This window comes from Dipodomys spectabilis, unplaced genomic scaffold (genome assembly GCF_019054845.1).
Source record: "Dipodomys spectabilis isolate Male_0828 unplaced genomic scaffold, ASM1905484v1 ptg000477l, whole genome shotgun sequence".
NCBI classification, from domain to species: domain Eukaryota; kingdom Metazoa; phylum Chordata; class Mammalia; order Rodentia; family Heteromyidae; genus Dipodomys; species Dipodomys spectabilis.
Genome location: NW_024871154.1, coordinates 243888 through 261524, shown reverse-complemented (window position 1 = coordinate 261524; position 17637 = coordinate 243888). Strand labels below are relative to the sequence as shown.

The window sequence follows — 17637 nt, the reverse complement described above, 5'->3', positions numbered from 1 at the left end:
GCCTTGATCCTCAGACCTCAGCCTCCTCAGTAGCTAGGATTACGGATGTGAGCCAGTAGTACTGGGCAAACATCAGCTATTCTTGTTCTTGTTTTACATGTGGGGGAATCAGAGAACAAAGTAGCAACACAATGTGACTAGTAAATGTTGGGACTAATATTAAACCTGCTGGTCTGACCAGGTTATGTGCCTGAAATCTTTGTACCTCATGCAGCTGGGAAAATTGGGCCTGCAGAGGAGAGGCAGCATAGCGGGAAGAAGCAATCAGAATGTCGCTCCACATTCCTTTGCCTCTATTGCTCCCCTCCCTGATCTCCATTTGCCTTTCCCACTGGACCGGAGGATTTAGCAATTGTTGGTATCATTTATTTCCTTCCTGTCACCTTCACCTTGTACCATTCTCAACTTCTGTCCTCTAGGAGCATACATACCGCTCTTCTGATTTGGGACCCCTCCCTTCCCTGCCATTCAACCCTCCTGGAGAGTTTGAGTTTTCCTCTCCTGAATTCTAGTAGGTCTCATCGGTTTCCTGTTCTGTCCTGGGCACTGAGCCCCTCCTTCCAAGCCACCTGGGACCCTACTTCTCAGGCCCAGCAGGAGGGATCCAGGGGACTCATAAACTCAGGAATGTGGGAGCTTCCCGAAGGTCTCACTACTGCCTGCAATTATAGGCTAAATTGCACCTTGCTTTGGCCCCAGGGCTGACTTTTAACTTCTCTCCTGTTATTTCTCTGTCCTGGTCTGCAAGTTTGAAATTGTCAGGGAACAATTGAGCCCCTTTGGCTGGAGGAGGTGGGGAAGGGCTGGGCTACCTTCTCTACATCGGTGTCCCATGTCTCAGGAATGGCCTGGCTTTGGGAGCGGATGGGAGGGGATAGCTTAGCCCTATATGTCATACTAAGGAACAAAGGAGGCCAGGCAGGGATTCTGCCCAGGAGCTAGAGCTTTCCAAACAAGATGTTCTGAGGAGAGGTAAGAGGAAGTGAGAGAAGAAGAGGGAGAAAGTCTCTTTAATCTCCTGCTCCCACACCCACCCTCCTCCCAAACCTCCCTCTTTGCTCCAAGGGAAATGGGCAACAGCTGATGTGCTCTGAGGATTGTTTGTGGGGAATCTGGCAGTGGGCAGCCTGGCAGAAATGGGCCAGGCACACCACCACCACCACCACCATCATCATCATCACAAAAGGGCTAGATGCCAAAGACATTACGCATGCATTTATTCCAGGGAGGGAATAGAGGAGCTCTCATTCTAACAGGCAGTATATAAGCAGCCTGAGACAGACAGGGACAGCCTGGCAGTGAGATGGCCTGGGAGACACAGAGCTCCATCCCTAGCCCCATCTCTCAGCACTGCATCAAGAGGAAGGGAGGTGGGCTGAAGGATGTTTGCAGACCACCTGGGCCTGGTGGATCCAATCATCTGGCTGTGAACCCTGGAGGAAAAGAAGCTTTGGATTTGCATGCCTAGCACAGAGAGGTGCCAGGAGCCACTTGGGGATTTGTCAGGAGTGTGGAGGAATGGAATTTAGCCAGGATGCCAGACTCTCCAGCAGCACAGGTTTACAAGGAGAAAGGCCCAGGTGGCCAGGTATAAGTACAAACAGGCTTCAGGAAGGGGTTGGGGGAGCCGGCTGGCTGCCAAGGCTTAGTGCTTGTAGGTCTTCCTGGATGTGGTAGATACAAACTTGACGCTGGAGCCACTGCCCCCTAAGCCCCGACTGCTACTGGTAGTGAAGCCAGAGCCCCCCAGGCCTGAGCTCAGGCTATGCCCACCACTGGTGGTAAAGGAGTAGCTGCTGCCCCCATTGAGACCCAGATTTCCACTTCCAATGCCGCTGCCACCACCATAGCCACTGGACACGGTGTTGGTAACCACAGCTGTAGGAGAAAGGAAATGTCAGAATCACAGGCTGGAGAGAAGACACTATTTTACGCCTCAACTCGTAACACCAGCATCCTCCCAGGTAGAAAGGACCTTTGCCTCTCTTTTGCTAACTCAATGGCCTCTCTTTTCTTTCCAGAACCTTCTGGAAAGGAAGCTGTTTCTCCAAGAAGCTGTTTCTCTGTGACCCTGCCACAGTTTCCCTGCTGTTTTGTCTGATTCCCTCTTCCTCCTCTCTCACTTTCTCTCACTCTTTGGGCCTGGATCTGGACACGCCCCTCTGGGAAGCCCATATTCTTCCATTGGTGTCCCCTAGTGTCAACAGTCTGAATCCCAGAGTTAGGATTGGGGGAGCTAGAATATTACTTATACACCAAATATAAACCTTAACCCTTTTTCTCCCACCAATCTCTCCTTCCAACTTACAATCTCCTTGCACAGTCTAGTGTCTGACTTTGGTCTTTGTGGAAGAAGGACAAATGAAAGATGGTCTCTGTTATATATGAATGGTGCTCTCTATAAAGTTATGTGGAAGTCCTAACCCCAAATACTTGTGACCATGACCTTGTTTGGAAAGAGGGTCTTTGTGGCTGCAAGCAAGTTAAAATAAAGGCTTTCAGGTGAGCCTTAATCTAGAGTGAACAGTCCTTATAAAATGGGGAAGGCATAATCAGGAATAAGGTCAAAGGGCCACAGGGACAGAGATTAAAGGAAGGCTACTGAAAGCCAAGAAAGATCGGGACTGTGGCCAGAAGCCAGGGAGAGGCCAGGCAATTTCTCTCTTACAAGTTTCAGAGGGAGCAGAGCCTGACACCTTGCCCATAGCCCCTACACCTGGGTGACCATATTTCTGATAAGCCATCCAGTCTACCCTAGGAAGCTAGCTTAGACCTCCAGGTGTCTTCAAAGAGCAAAGAAGCCTCAAGGTTATACCATCTGCTTCCCAAATTGGTTCTGGGGGGCTCTCTACAACACCAGACAAGATAACAGTGATTAAGGATACCTTGCAGCTCTGAGAGTTCTGTCCTCTAAAACGACTGGCTAGAATAATTAATGCATCTACCATCAAAAAAGGAAATGCACTTGCACAGTATACATTGCCAAAGTCATTTCTGTTGGCCTCACAATGCCAGCACTGAGATCTAAGTGGCACCCACTGATCTGACCAGCCTAGCAGCCTAGCACGGCAGAGCCCAGCAGGCTAGCAAAACCCCTCCTGTCCCACACTGTCCTGTCTGCCTTGATAACCCCTGGCAGCTTCTTGCTGCCATTCTCTGAAGAACTGAACTATGTTTCTCTTCTCAAAGTGTTGGAAGGAAAAGGAGCCATCTCACTGTCCATCTCCTGGGACCTTGGGTGGTAAATGCTCTCTCCAAAGCCCCAGGTAGTTCCCCAGCATTTATAAGTCCTGTCTACATGTGCTCATCTCTGAGGTGTCTGAGCTAGACACTAGTTCCATTAAGATGGTAAGACAGTGTGAAATCCCGGGAGGTGGGACTTCCTAAACCTCTACAGAACAATTACAGCCAACACCTCATCACTCTTTCCAAAGCATGGCATGACACTCTCACCCCCAGAGACAAAGAATTGTGACATTAAAGTCTGTTACCAAATACAGCTTTCTTTGACTCAAAGCCTCCAATTTTCTTAACATGAACCCTGCCTGTGCCTTCAGGATTCCCACTAATGCCTCCTCCCCTGGAGCAAGCCCATGTTCCCTCCCCAGCCACACACCTCCAAATGACACAGAAAGGGGGTCATACTCACAGATGTTAACTGGAGACACCCCCTCTCCACTCAGCCTGTGGGAGAAGGGAGGGGAAGGAAAGTTACTGTGGTGGCCAGTAGCTTGTGAGCATTTGCAATGGTATGTGTGTATGCGCGCACATGCATGCACGTGTGTATGAGGACGCACATGCACAAATCAGTACTGGAGCCTAGAGACTGTCCTTCAGGTTTTTTTTACTCAAAACTGGCACTTTACCATTTGAGCCACAGCTCTGCTTCCTAGTTTTATTTTATTTATTTTAAGTTAGAGATAAGAATCTCATGGACTTTCCTGCTTGGGATGGCTTCAGACTATGATTCCCAGATCTCAGCCTCCTGAGTAGCTGGGATAATAGGCATGAGCCACCAGCAGCTGGCTGCAATGACATTTGTTGTTGTTGTTGTTGATGATGATGATAGTTTTCAATGCACTGAAAAACCCTGGTTGTTTCTATTGTAGTTTGTAATGATGAAATCATTTTCAATGATGAAAATGCTAGTAGTCTCAGTAATAATAATAATCTAATGAATGGAATAATCTAGAGTTTGGGTCCATAGGAGTAAAAACCTATCATCTCAGGCACACATTTTTGGCTTAAACTAGACACCCTAAGGAAAAGAAAGGTCATCACCGACTGGTGTCTATTGAAAAGGGAAGGCTTGTTCTTTAACAAGATTTTTCTCTCAACAAGGGACTCTTGTCATATGCTACGGTTATTACAGGTGTGGAGAGAAGTCTGCCTCATAAAAATAACAATAGCAACAATCAGCTTATTATTGTCCTAGCAACTAGCATTCATTCTTTTTTTTTTTTTTTGGGGGGGGGTCCGGTCGTGGGGCCTGTACTCTGGGCCTGGGCGCTGTCCCTCAGCTCTTCAGCTTAAGGCTAGCGCTTTACCACTTGAGCCACAGCGCCACATCCGGCTTTTTTCTTTTTGCTTATGTGGTGCTGAGGAATTGAACCCAGGGCCTCAGGCATGCAAGGCACGCACTCTACCACTGAGCCATTTTCCCAGCCCTAGCATTCATTCTTAAACACATGCTTGGAACAAGAGCTAACATTATTTGAGAACCTGTTACCTGCATTATACCATTTAGTTCTCTCAACAACCCTATTAGGTAGGTATTATTATCTCAATTTTACAGGGGGGGAAATTGACACTCAGAGAGGCTAATTAACTTGTCCATAGTCACAAAGCTGAGTTGTCTTTGGCTGAGTTGCCTTTTTGAACAGTTGTTATATACCATGCATTATTTAAAGAGCTTCATGTATAGTTCCCATTTAAGCCCTTTTAGTAGCATATAAAGTAGGACTATCATTACCTCCATTTTATAGGTTTGAACACTAAGATGCAAAGAGGATAAGGAATCTGCCTTCAGTTACATAGCTGGTAATGCCAGAACACCAAGCACCCACAGACTTCCCTGCCTGAGCTAGCTTTGAACCTCCATCCCAGACTCTCTTCCTGAGGAGCTAGGATTACAGGCCATGAGCCACCAGCATTCATCCTCAGGCCATGTTTTGAGATATTCCATGTAACCATTTTCTTTTTCCTTGATAGAATGTGATTACTTAGATCTGCTCAGGTCTAGATTTCCGAGACAATTTCTACTAAACAATTGTACTTCAAATGGTTTGCTAGTCTGGAAGGAGATCACATCAGTACTTTTTTTTTTTTTTGGTCCTGGGGCTTGAACTCTGGGCTTGAGTGCTGTCCCTCAGCTCTTCAGCTCAAGGCGAGAGCTCTACCACTTGAGCCAAGTGCCACTTCCAGTTTTCTAGTGGTTTATTGGAGATAAGAGTTTCACAGACTTTCCTGCCCAGGCTGGCTTTGAACCGTGATCCTCAGATCTCAGCCTCTTGAGTAGCTAGGATTACAGGCGTGAGCCACTGGCGCCCAGCCACATCTGTACTATTTGTCACAACCGAGGACACCTGTGGTTTGCTTCTTCTTCCAGTGGAGGAGGAGCTGCTGTCATCTGTGCGCTTACAATGCCCAGGCATCTGAGGTGGCCTCAGCATGCTTTGGGGATGAACTGCGACACCCTCTCCTCACCTGCACTCCTCGCCCTCCAGCAGCTTGCAGTAGGTGGCGATCTCCACATCCAGGGCCAGCTTGACGTTCATCAGCTCCTGGTATTCGCGAAGCAGCCGCGCCATGTCCTGCTTGGCCTTCTGCAGGGCCTCCTCGAGGTCTACCAGCTTGGCCCGAGCATCCTTGAGGGCCAGCTCTCCACGCTGCTCGGCATCTGCAATGGCTGTTTGCAGGCTGGCACACTGAAAGGACAGGAGGATGTCATCAGCCCTCTGGGCAGTCCCTGGAAGTGGGGTGCTCCCCTGGAGCGAGCTCCTCTGAGACAGCAGGTGACCCAAAAGAAATGGGTGTTGGAAGAGCTCTTGGCCTCACCAGCGCATTACCTGTTTCTTGACGCTGTCGATCTCAGCTCTCAGCCTCTGGATCATCCGGTTCATCTCGGAGATCTCTTGTTTGGTGTTGCGAAGATCGTCGCCATGTCTGCCTGCTGTGACCTGCAGCTCCTCGTACTGATAGGACCAGAGCAGACTCAGTCACCTACTTAAACATCCGGTCTGGGCATGTTCTGTGTGGCACAAGCTGACAACTCATTCACTGGTCAGTCTCTCTTGATCTTAAATACTTATAATTAACTAAGCTTACCTTTTAAATATAGATACATATATTATTCATGAAAATTCTGTAACTTTAAGCAAATACAAGATGAGTAGGGTAGAGCTGGGTGTCTGTAGCTCACACCTGCAATCCTAGAGACTCAAGAGGCTGAGATCTGAAGATTGCAGACCAGAGCCAGCCTGAGAAGGAAAAGTCCACAAGACTCTTATTTCAAATTAACCACTAAATAAAACTAGAAATGGAGGTGTGGCTCTGGCAGAGTACCAGTCTTGAGTGGAAAAGCTAAGGGACAGTACCAAGGCCCTGAGTTCAAGCCTCAGTACTGATATAAACAAACAATCCAAAGTGAGAGCCTGAGATGCTAAATTCAAGCCCTCGTAATAAAACAAAAAAACAAAGAAAGAAAGTATGATAAACACTGTTGAGAGTATTTTTACCTGTATTATTCCTTGTAAATTAACTGTTCCTAAGTGCAAATATTTCATTTTGAAATTTTTTTTCACCCATGGTTAGCCAACAAGCCATCTCTATTGCCATTAGCTAACACACAAATAATACCAATTAATTCTATTAACCTGAAGAAACTAATGATGATGCACAGTTAAAAATAATCACCCTGCATTTCCAAAACAATTAGCATGTTATTTGTGATTCAGTCTACTAATATTTATGAAGCGGCTCCTATTTTCTGGGTCCACAAACATGTTTGCTACTTTATAGAATTTGCAAAGCCATCCTGGAAAGTAAATAATAGTACTTAACTAAGAACCAGACCAATAGGAACTTGCACAACATTACCGGCAAAAAAAAATTGTGTTCAGTTATATTGACTGTATTCTGATGGCACTTCCTATGCCCAGGAGCTGGTGGGAGGGGAGCAAGCCAAAGCAGGGCTTGCAAATTATTGTGGGAGAGAGGCACCCAACAAATCAACACATCACTGAATTTGTAGGTCCAAATGAAGGTGAGGAAAAGAACGAGGTCCTTGAGAGTGTCATAAAGGAGCTCGCCTTGGATTTGCAGTGTGAAGGGTGGTAAGGAAGTTTCTCCAGGCATGGAGGTACTCAGTTGTGGCTTGAAGGTTACAAAGGAAGGATTGAAGTGACTAAATTAGGGAGAATGTTCCAGAAAGAGCCTGTGAGAAAAACCAAAAGGTCTTCTGAGCTCTAGGAGTGGGGGAGGGGGGCACTGACACTGGTCACTGTCACTGGAAGGTTCCTTGTCTTGGGCGTGGCTCCAGACCAACTGTGCCTAAAAGTTTTGGTAGACCTCCAGACACTAGTGCTGAGGACTGAGGAGGAGCTGCAGAGGAACGGCATTGGATGGAGGCACTGGCACTACGATTCTGACCTTTCCTAAGAGCCCTTGGTCTCGGTGATTCTCAGTCTAAGGCTGAGCATCCAGACACAGTGATTTAGGAGGAATCATCACATTGTCTCTCTAGCCAATGAAAAAGGAAGACACCTTTCCTGACAGAAGAAGATCCCTTGCCTGAGCCGAGGTCTGTCTAGTAGAAGTGCTAGACAGCTCAACACCTTCCATTTCCGGACACAATTAGGAAAAAAAACAGACCTGCAACATGGGGAATTGTTGACTATGAATTTCAACCACTTCACTTTGGGGCTAAGGGCATTCCCCACTCTGCTTTCTTTCAAGGAATTATACAGTAGACCCCTGGCTCCTGACACCTTCCCCTTTCTTTCCCCCACACTGCAAACCAGAGGGGATAAAGGCTGTGTACAGAGAAGGGCATGGGGTGAGGCCAGTGCACTCATGAGCAGTGGTTCCTGTAAGGGCCTGGATTTGGCAATTAGCTGAGCTCATGGGTCTACTGTTCTCCTCAAAAGCCAAGCCTCCAAAGCAACCTTCTCTGTGGTAGTCTCAACATCCTTCTTCAGTAGGAACTCTGCTGTTCTACAAAGTATGCATTCCTGCCTTCCAAATGCTTGGCCTTAATCATTCTATCCTCCTTACAATTTGTTTTTAATTTGTCCTGGTATAGGGACTTGAAAGCAGAGCCTGAGTTCTAGCTCTTAGCTTTTCTACTCAGGGCTAGTACTCTCCTTGAGGCAGACAGTAGGGGCTCAGTGCATATGCATGGACCTCATAGGTCTCTTAAGATCTTATGACTGTTTTCTAGTTGTTTTAGAGTCTTTCCCAGCCTACTCAACCTGTGAGTAACATGGGGACTAAGGCTATCTTTCTGTACCCAGAATTGCCCAGGCAGCATATTAGTGTGTGTGCTTGAGTTTTCACATGCATTTCAAGCTAGCTTTTCAGAAAAGCAAAGATGTGCCTGGCAAGCTGAAAGCAATGGAAATCCTCCAATTTCCTGAGAGATCTGAGGATGTGGAGACTCAGAGATCCCTAAGCCGGTACCTGTCCTGGGTCGCCCATGCTCACCTTGGTCTGGTACCAGGACTCTGCCTCGGCCCGACTGCGGTTGGCGATGTCTTCATACTGAGCCTTGACCTCAGCGATGATGCTGTCCAGGTCCAGGCTGCGGTTGTTGTCCATGGACAGCACCACAGATGTGTCGCTCACCTGGTTCTGCATCTGGGACAGCTCCTATAAAGGCATCAAGGTGTCACACAAGCACAACTAAAGAAAGGACTGTGAATTCCTATGGTAGCTAAGGGTCTAGCTCAGGAATCCTATTCTTGGTATCCATCCATCCTCTAGGCACTCCCAGCCAAGTAGGAAATCCTGTTCTATCCTAGGAAGTTTCTGGGCCACTGAGAGATATGTGGGAGTACCCCTCCACCCCAACCGCGTGCAGCATCACCTCTCAAAATTCCCTTTTGTGTGGGTGGGAAAATCTGATCCAAGCCACATAGGCTTGAATGCGATGTGTTTGTTCATACTCTACATAAAAGGTTTGTTCAGGACTGGTGATGTTTAGAATTCTGTCACTTCCCCTCTCCTACACATAGCATGACCTCATGACTCCTTTCCCCTCTCTCCCTTTCCCAGACCCAGGTCCCTGCCTTCCATGGTACAGGACCTAGAAGGAACTATCTTTGGAGAGCAAGAAGCCCTCATCCAAACAACTGAGGGACAGCTCTGAATTTGCCTGGGAGAAGGGAGCTGGTGATTCTTGATTCTTTGAGAACAGTAGCCAGTGACCTAAAATGTGGGTATAAGCACTCTCTCCTTGCTAGGGCTGTCCTGCTATGGAGCCCCAGAGCCCAGATAGTTTGGTGTGACAAAGTTCTATGAAGTTCTCTCCCTAAGTCCCCAGCTTGGGATGTCTAGGACAAGGTGTAGAGTGGAAGCATTAAGTAAATGACACCCTGCAGCATCCGTTTTTGTTTTTTTTTCTAGACTCTAGACCTGGAGAGGGCGAGGTACACTTGCAGATTCTTACTGCCTCAAAGATCATCCGGAGGAAGTTGATCTGGTCTGTGAGAGAGCCAACCTTGGCTTCCAGTTCCACCTTATTCATGTAGGCACCATCCACGTCCTGAAACAAAAACCCAAGAGTCTCCTCTGAGCCCACAGCCCTGAGCAGGAAGGAAAAAGAAGCTGGCAAGAGTCTTGCCTGGCCCTTCTAAGCTGGGATTCTAACTTGAGTTTGGAGAAAGGAGATCACTGAACTAGAGCTGGAGCTCCCTAGGCTGTTAGAAACCCCAGTGGGATCTTCAACCAGAGGGAGATGTTTTGCAGCTATGAGCTTTCTGGATAGTCTCAATGTTGATGTTATATTTCTTGGGTGGCCCATGCTCATACCCCACAAAGATTCAAGTGTTAAATCTTCCAGAGATGTTTCCTTCATTAAAAAAATATTGTTTCTTTCATTAAATATATATAAATATATATATATATATAGCTGGGTGCCAGTGGCTCATGCCAGTAATCCTGCTATATAGCAGGCTAAGATCTAGGATCATGGTTGAAAGCCAGCCCAGGAAGGAAGTCCATGAGATTCTGATCTCCAATTAATAACAAGAAAACTGGAAGTGGCTCAAACTGTTAGAGCACTAGCTTCGAGTCAAAATTGCTCAAGGACAGCGCCCAGGCTCTGAGTTCAAGCCCCAGGACAGACCAAAAAATAAAATTAAAATTAAAAATACATAGTAACATTCATTTTTAAATAATCAAGTTAGCATCGTCCTAATACTTTATTAATAATGTCAACTTTAGCCAATCAGTTCCTAGATTGTCAGTTACTGTTTGGCAGAAGTATATTACCAGACAAAAAAGGCATTGAAGTACAACCAAACACATATAGGAGCATAGAAATCATGCATCCTAAATGAATTGTGGATCCATGTAAAATAAAATACAGAATATTTCTACCACCTCAAACACTTTGCTGATGCTGTTCCTTTATGGATGGTTTCTCCTGTCCTCTCTTTTGTCCCCTCCTTCTCTTGTCAACCACAGACTATTCTTCACCAACCTCAGTTGTTGTTTTCTAAACTTACTTTATTTTCAAAAGCACCATATCCAATATAATCATACTTTATATAACTTTTATGCAACTGATTTTCTTCTTGTTTTATTTGGCATAATGCCTTTGAGATGCAATCTTTTCATTAGTAAATAGTATTCTACCACAATCCTTTTCAATAGTAGGTAGTATTCTACTGCCTGCACAAACTATTCATTGTGTGTCTGACTCACCCAGTGAAGGTGGCTGCTTCCAGTTTAAGCAAGTACGCAAAGAATTGTTATAAATATTCACATGCAGCTTTGTGGGTGAATATCTCTGCTCACCTTTTTTAGGGCCACAAATTCATTTTCAGCAGCTGTACGCTTGTTAATCTCATCTTCATACCTGTAAGGATGGGGGGAGGGGGAGTAGAGGAAGAAGGCTGTTGAGCAAGGCTTGGATTTAACTCTTCCCAGGCCGGGGTAGCAAGAATTAAGAATTTCCAGCTCTTCCACCGCTGACCTATGTGTGACCTGGAGTGAGTCACTTAACCTCTATTTCTTCCTCTATAAAAAGGGGATAATTTCTTTTGCCAGTTTTTTTTAACTTTTATAAGACTAGAAGGTGTACATGGAGCTTAATGGAGTCGAAATGCATGCTTAGGCAATGCCTTCTCTTTATAGATGTGCAGTTCCAGTCATCAAAAATCTACAGCCTCCGGTTTCTGTGAACTGTGGGGTGACCTTCATTTGTTCAGTACACTGGCAAGTACTGACTACACTGGGAAGTACTCTGGGAACTACTCTGCACAGTATGCTGTTTGTGACTGGAAGTGGCTCCAGCTCAGAACCAGAGGCTGTGTTAACTAAAGAGCTAGCTAGCTGGGGCCACCTCTTCTCACTGGCTCCTTCTGCAGCCTAAAAGATATGCAGCTGAAGATAGCCTCTGAGATTGGCATTGTCCTATCCAAACTCCAATTCTCTTTTTTTTTTTTTTCTTTTCTTTCTTTTTTTGGGCCAGCACTGCAGCTTGAACTCAGGGCTAGGGTTCTCTCCCTTAGGTTTTTTTGTTTTTGCTCAAGGCTAATGCTCTATCACATGAGCCACAGCTCCACTCCTGGCTTTTTGGAGGTTCACTGATGTTAAGAGTGTCACGGACTTTCCTTGCCTGGTCTGGCTTTGAACCCCGAGCCTCAGACCTCACCCTCCTGAGTAGTTAGAATTATAAGCATGAGCTATTGACACCTGGCCAAACCCCACTTCTTCTTGGTTAACTCCATGCACTCCTGTGCAAATGCCATCTTGGAAAGTCAGTCCATCTGAAACAGAGCCCACATCCAATGGAGCTAAATAATATAACCAAGGGGTATTAAATAACAGTATGATTTCTAGAGTCAGTGGCAGAATTTGCTTAGATGATGCTGGTATCCTATTATAATCATATAAACAGATAAGACTAGGCTGCTTGGAAGTGGAGCTGTAGTTCAAGTGGTAGAGCACCAGCCTTAAGTGAAAAAGCCAAGTCAGAGGGTAAGGCCCTGAGTTCAAGCCCCAGTACCAGCACAAAAGAGAACAGACTGTTAATGTTACATATGAGATGAAGTCTCTGTTACTCCCTACCTGTTGTCTTCACATATTGGGATCACAGGTTTCAAAGCTCTCAGCTGACACTGTCCTTGGCTCCTCAGCACCTCTCTGGTCCTCAAAGATTCTCTGGAGACCTAGGAGGCTGTGTCTATCCGTAAGTCTGTCTCTCACTCACCTGACTTTGAAATCTTCTACGACCTCCTGCATGTTCCTTAGCTCAGCATCCAGCCTGCCCCTCTCCGTGGTGACGCCATCCAGCTGCCGCCGGAGGTCATTAATGTAGGCATCAAAGAGGGGTTCCAGGTTCTGCCTCACGGTCCTGGAGCCCTGCTCCTGTAGGAGATTCCACTTGGTCTCTAAGACCTTGTTCTGCTGTTCTAGGAAGCGCACCTGAAAGGGAGCAGAGGAAATGAAATTCAAGAAGCCGGAGAGGTACCCAGCCTTTCATCCCATGCCCAAATGGCAACTATGTAATTGACAATTTCATCCCTCAACAAATAACAACCCCTCCCCAAAAAACAACCCTGTACAAAGACTGGTGACAGCAACTCAATGCCTATAATCCTAACTGCTCAGGAGGCTGAAAGAAGGAGGCTAAGATCTGGCTTTAAACCAGCCCCAGAAGAAAAGATTGTGAGATATATATCACCAATTAACCACAAAAATGAAAGGAAAAAAAGCTGGAAGTGGAGCTGTGGCTCAACTATTAAGAGCAACATCCTTGAGCAAGAAAAGCTAAGGGACACTGCCCAGGCCATGAGCACAAGGAAGGAAAGAATGAAGGCATGCAGGCAGGCAGGAAGGCAGGAAGGAAGGAAAGAAGGAAGGAAGGCAGGCAGGCAGGCAGGCAGGCAGGCAGGAAGGAAGGAAGGAAGGAAGGAAGGAAGGAAGGAAGGAAGGAAGGAAGGAAGGAAGGAAGGGAAGAAGGAAGGAAGGAAGGAAGGAAGGAGGGAGGGAGGGAGGGAAGGAGGAAAAGGGGAGCTAAAGCAGCTTGCCCCAAACCCTCAGGTTTCCTGAGAAAGGGTTCAGAGACCAACAGCCTCTATGGGGGGAGCCTTGGGTGCCTGGGGACACTGCCTGCTCTGGGTTAGGGGAGGTGATTCCATGAAACTCTTTTCTTGATGTTGACACCAGCCCCTGAGGACGTCAGAAAGAGCAGGGAGGATTTCCACCCGGTCTTGTGGTCACCAGCCTGGCTTGAAAATACCTTCACGCATGGCTGGAATTAGTTGCCCATGCCCGTTCCTCCCTGGGGACCTGTATTAGTGGAACTGCTGTCCTCTCCATGTTGGGTTTTCCCAGAGTCTGTTCACCCCAACACTGGAATGGATGAGGGGCCTACCCCACCTTGTCGATGAAGGAGGCGAACTTGTTGTTGAGGGTCTTGATTTGCTCCCGTTCTTCTTTCCTCACCCTCTGGATGGTGGGGTCGATTTGCAAGTTGAGGGGTGTCAGGAGACTCTGGTTGACAGTGACTTCTTGGATGCCTCCCGATGGGCATGACGGCAAGCCCGAGCCCCCAAAGCCCCCACTAATGCCACCCCCATAGCTGAATCCACTGTTGATTCCAAACACACTGCTAGCCCGGCCACCAAAGCCACTTCTGAAGCCACTGCCACCACACCCACCAACGGAGACTCTCTTGGTCCCTAGGTTGTACAGGCTGCGGCTTCCAAAGCCAGCCCCAACACTGCTGATCCTGCCCGGGCCCCCACTGCTCCCCACAGAGCGGGCCACGGAGACAGAGCTGAAGCGGGAGCGGCCGGCAGCAGGGGTGGTGGCTGAGGTGGTGCTGAAACCCCTCCGGCTGCCTGTGTGGAAGCTGATGGTGGACTGCCGGGACATGGTGGGCAAGGATGGCCGGCCAGAGGAGCTCCTGAGGTAGGCGGTGGTGAAGGAGATGGAGAAGCCAGGCAGCTGGGGAGCTGCAGGGGCTCCTGGGCTTTTATAGGACTCCATGAGAGGCGGGGTAACACGAATGGAGGGGGCCCTGCTGATGGCATCCCCCAGGCATACAGCAACCCTGAGCTCACACTCAGCACCCCCGGGGAAATGGCAAAATGAGCCACTGGTTGGTTCCCTTCTTTCCCTCCCCCACGTGGAAACTCCTTTCCAGTTGCAACTTGATCAGCAGACCAGTGAGAAGCAACTTAATTGCTTTCAGTCATGTCCTAATCATGCGTCTTCTAATGGACTCAAGAAACACTGCCTCATTTCTGAACCGCTTTCTTAGACCCAGGACCAACTCCCTCCTGTGCAAACATCTTATGTCAATACAAGCGACAGCCATCTACTGTTTCCTGTTCCCAGCTACAGCTTCCTGTGTCTGGCGATTTTCTCAGCAGTTAAGGCCCATCCCTTCCCCATTCTTGGCCATGAGGTGGGTCTTCTAGATCTTGAAAATCCTGTTTCACATTCATCATCCACCCAGCCTGGATGGACCCTTTCTTTTGCTCTGAAGTGTCCATATCTGTTGGGTAGGTCATGCATGCTTTCCTGGGGTCACAGGTATCTATATTTTTGTGCACACATGTGTGTACACCAAGCCTACTCCAATATGTGACTTTTCAAGGCCAGCCAGATTTCTATCTTCTGTGGTCAGAAGTTGTGAGAGTAAAAAGGCATGAGTATGAATCCCATCCCACCAATGAGTAGCTGTAGGATTTAGGCATGTTTTGTGACTTTGCTGAACCTCAATGTGTATATGCTATAAAATAGGGCTTGTGATGAGTATGCATGGTGCAAACTACTTTTGCAATGCCCATGACCAGGTAAGTGTGGAGCAAATGTTCATTGAGTCTTCTCTCTTGCCATATTCACAAGTGAGTTTCGAGCCGAGGTGTGGCTCAAGTTTTATGGTGCCTGCTTAGAAATCACAAGGCATAGAATGCAAACTTTAGGGTCACTACACTCTCAGCATTACCAAAAGACAAAAACAAAACAAGAAAAGAAAAAAGAAAAAACACTCCAGAAACCAAAACCAAAAAAATAAACAAGTATTAACCGAAAGTTAGCTGTTTATTCATCCTGCAATGAGTCCCATGCAGATTTGAGAGAAATACAATGCACATTCTTTTCTTCAGTACCAGGCTTGTTGTTCTACTGGAAAGATACATTAGAAGGATATTTGATAACTTCTTTTTTTTCTTGGGTCCAGTCGTGGGGCCTGAATTCTCGGCTTGGGCGCTGTCCCTCAGCTCTTCAGCTCAAGGCTAGCATTGGTAGCATTGATAACTTTTGAATAAGGTGGCAGACAATAAAACATCACAGATCACTGTCCAGCTAACTTTGAGGCTGCCTTCTTCCAGACTGTCAGCCCCATTCTTAAGGACAGGGACTCCAACTCTTCTTTACCTGATCAAAATAACTCTAATGTTGCATCCTGTAGAGGCCCTGCCTCCACAGCTTTATTCATTGTCCTTCTGATTCTTCCTTCCTCCTAATTCCCTCTCTCTCTCCATTCCTTTGCTTCCGCTTTTCTTTTGTTCTTTTTGACAAGGTCTTACTATTTAGCCTATGCTGGCCCCTGCCTCGGCCTCAGGAAGTGCTGGGATTACAGGCATGCACTATCATGCTCTACCACCCCTGCTAATGTACAGATGGACAGGGTGTCTACAGGGCCTCTACCCCCTTTTCTTTTATTTTTCTGTATTCCCTCTTCTCGTCAGAGAAATGGTTCAATCTTCGCATCTTGCTGGCTTTTGCTTCCTGCTGTGGTTCTGAAGGATGGCAGACTAGTAGAGGAAATGGCAGGTCATCAGTCTCCATCACACAGATGAGGAAACAAGATAAAAATGATTAATTTGGAGATGGTCAACACAGAGTCACAGGTGAGAAACCGATCCAGGTGCCGTGTTTGTTCCCTACAGGTGTCCTTTGGGAGGCAGCTGGAAGACTCTCTCACCTGCCTGGAATGGAAGAGTGGCACTTGGATCAGCAGTCCTGGGCCTCTGAACCACCTCTGCCCCCTGGGGCTCTGGCCAGGGACTGGCCTCTCCTTTGGCTGGAGTTTATCTGAGAGAGTCTCATTTGCACGGGGAATTTGTGAATCAGAGCTTTTGTTGACACAGGCTAAGGAGAGCCCAGGCGTCTCTCCCTAGGGTGCCAATGCAGCCAGGCCCAGCCTGGGTGGTGCATGCATGTCTTCTCAAGTGGAAAGAATAAACATCTTTGTACTCTGTACTCTTCATTACATGATAATCAGTCTCCCAGAAGAAGAGATGTTTGTTTGTCTCCTAAGCTTGTGTAGTAAACCCTGAAGAGCTTTCAGCAGAACAAAAGCTGGCACTAGGCTGAGCACAGAAGCAGCTCTTGGGACAGGCCCACAAGATAGGACTGAGGTGTGCCGGTGCTGTCCCTCTCTGATGCCGAAGGCAAAGCCAGTTCCTGCCTGCTTTCCTTCCTTTCCTTCTCCCAGTCCTCAACCTCCACTTACTGGAGCTGTCATCTCCTTGTTCCTTTCCCTGCTTCCTTGCAGCTGCCACCTCTCACCTACTGGTGTTCACTTGCTCTTTCTACCCCACCTCTCTCTAACTTTCCCACCAGGATGGCGAATTCCCAAGCTAGCTTAGATCACGTACTCATGTTAGTGAACTACATTGAGAGATGTCTTTCATCTTTCTTCCTCTGTCTCCCTTCTGTGACCTGTCACCTGCACAGTGACCTTGATCCTAATGGATGGTGAGGGCCAAGGACACCGGGCCTCCTTGACAGTTTGTGTCACTACCTCCTTTCCTTTTAGTAATTTTAATTTATGGTGCTGAGGATCCAAGCTGAGTCTTTCCACATGCAAGGCCCATCTTCTATAAAATATCAAAATGACAGACTGAGCTGGGCTCCAGTGGCTCACACCTGCAATCCCAGCTACTCAGGACGCTGAGATCTGAGGATCATGCTTTAAAGTCAGCCTGAGAAGGAAAGATATCTTCTCTCAATGTAGCTCACTAACATGACTAAGACTCATCTCCAATTAGCCAGCCAAAAGCTAGACATAACGCAGTAAGGGCACTCACTGGATACCATATTGAAAATGAACCATACAACTGTGGGTAGAGATGGGAGGGAAAAACTTGGTGAGAGAGTGGGGGAAGGGGTAAAACTGTCCAAAAAGAAATGTGTTCTTTCCCAACTTCATAACTGTAACCCTTGTATACATAACCTTTATAATAACAATTTAAGATTTTTTTTTTAAAAAGCTGGGGCTCAAGTGGTAAAGTGCCAGATTTAAGCAAAAAAATGAAGAGACAGGCCCTACATTCAAGTCCTACTACTAGCATGCATGCATGCATGTGTGTGTGTGTGTGTGTGTGTGCACATGTGCACACATGTGCACACACACAACAAAAAACAGGCCAAGCACTGGTGGCTCACACCTGC

The 17637-nt window shown here is 47.1% G+C and overlaps 1 protein-coding gene across 1 annotated transcript; it reads right to left on the bottom strand.

The window, feature by feature from the left end:
- Positions 1-1645: 1645 nt before the first annotated feature.
- On the bottom strand, positions 1646-14106 carry LOC122098360 (keratin, type II cytoskeletal 75). The gene is made up of 9 exons (XM_042668747.1): positions 13609-14106; positions 12437-12651; positions 11020-11080; positions 9668-9763; positions 8704-8868; positions 6069-6194; positions 5707-5927; positions 3650-3684; positions 1646-1878 (listed from the first exon to the last, which is right to left on the bottom strand). Exons 1-9 carry the CDS (start codon positions 14104-14106, stop codon positions 1646-1648), a joined length of 1650 nt encoding a protein of 549 aa, XP_042524681.1.
- Positions 14107-17637: the final 3531 nt, after the last annotated feature.

What these genes read in the sequence shown, in the direction of transcription:
- LOC122098360 (XM_042668747.1), bottom strand. Translation starts at nt 14,106, where the DNA reads ATGTCCCGGCAGTCCACCATCAGCTTCCACACAGGCAGCCGGAGGGGT. An exon ending in TCCGGATGATCTTTGAGGCA is followed by an intron (nt 8,869 to 9,667) that starts GTAAGAATCTGC and finishes ATGCCTTTATAG; the next exon opens with GAGCTGTCCCAGATGCAGAA. An exon ending in AGTCCTGGTACCAGACCAAG is followed by an intron (nt 6,195 to 8,703) that starts GTGAGCATGGGC and finishes TGGTCCTATCAG; the next exon opens with TACGAGGAGCTGCAGGTCAC.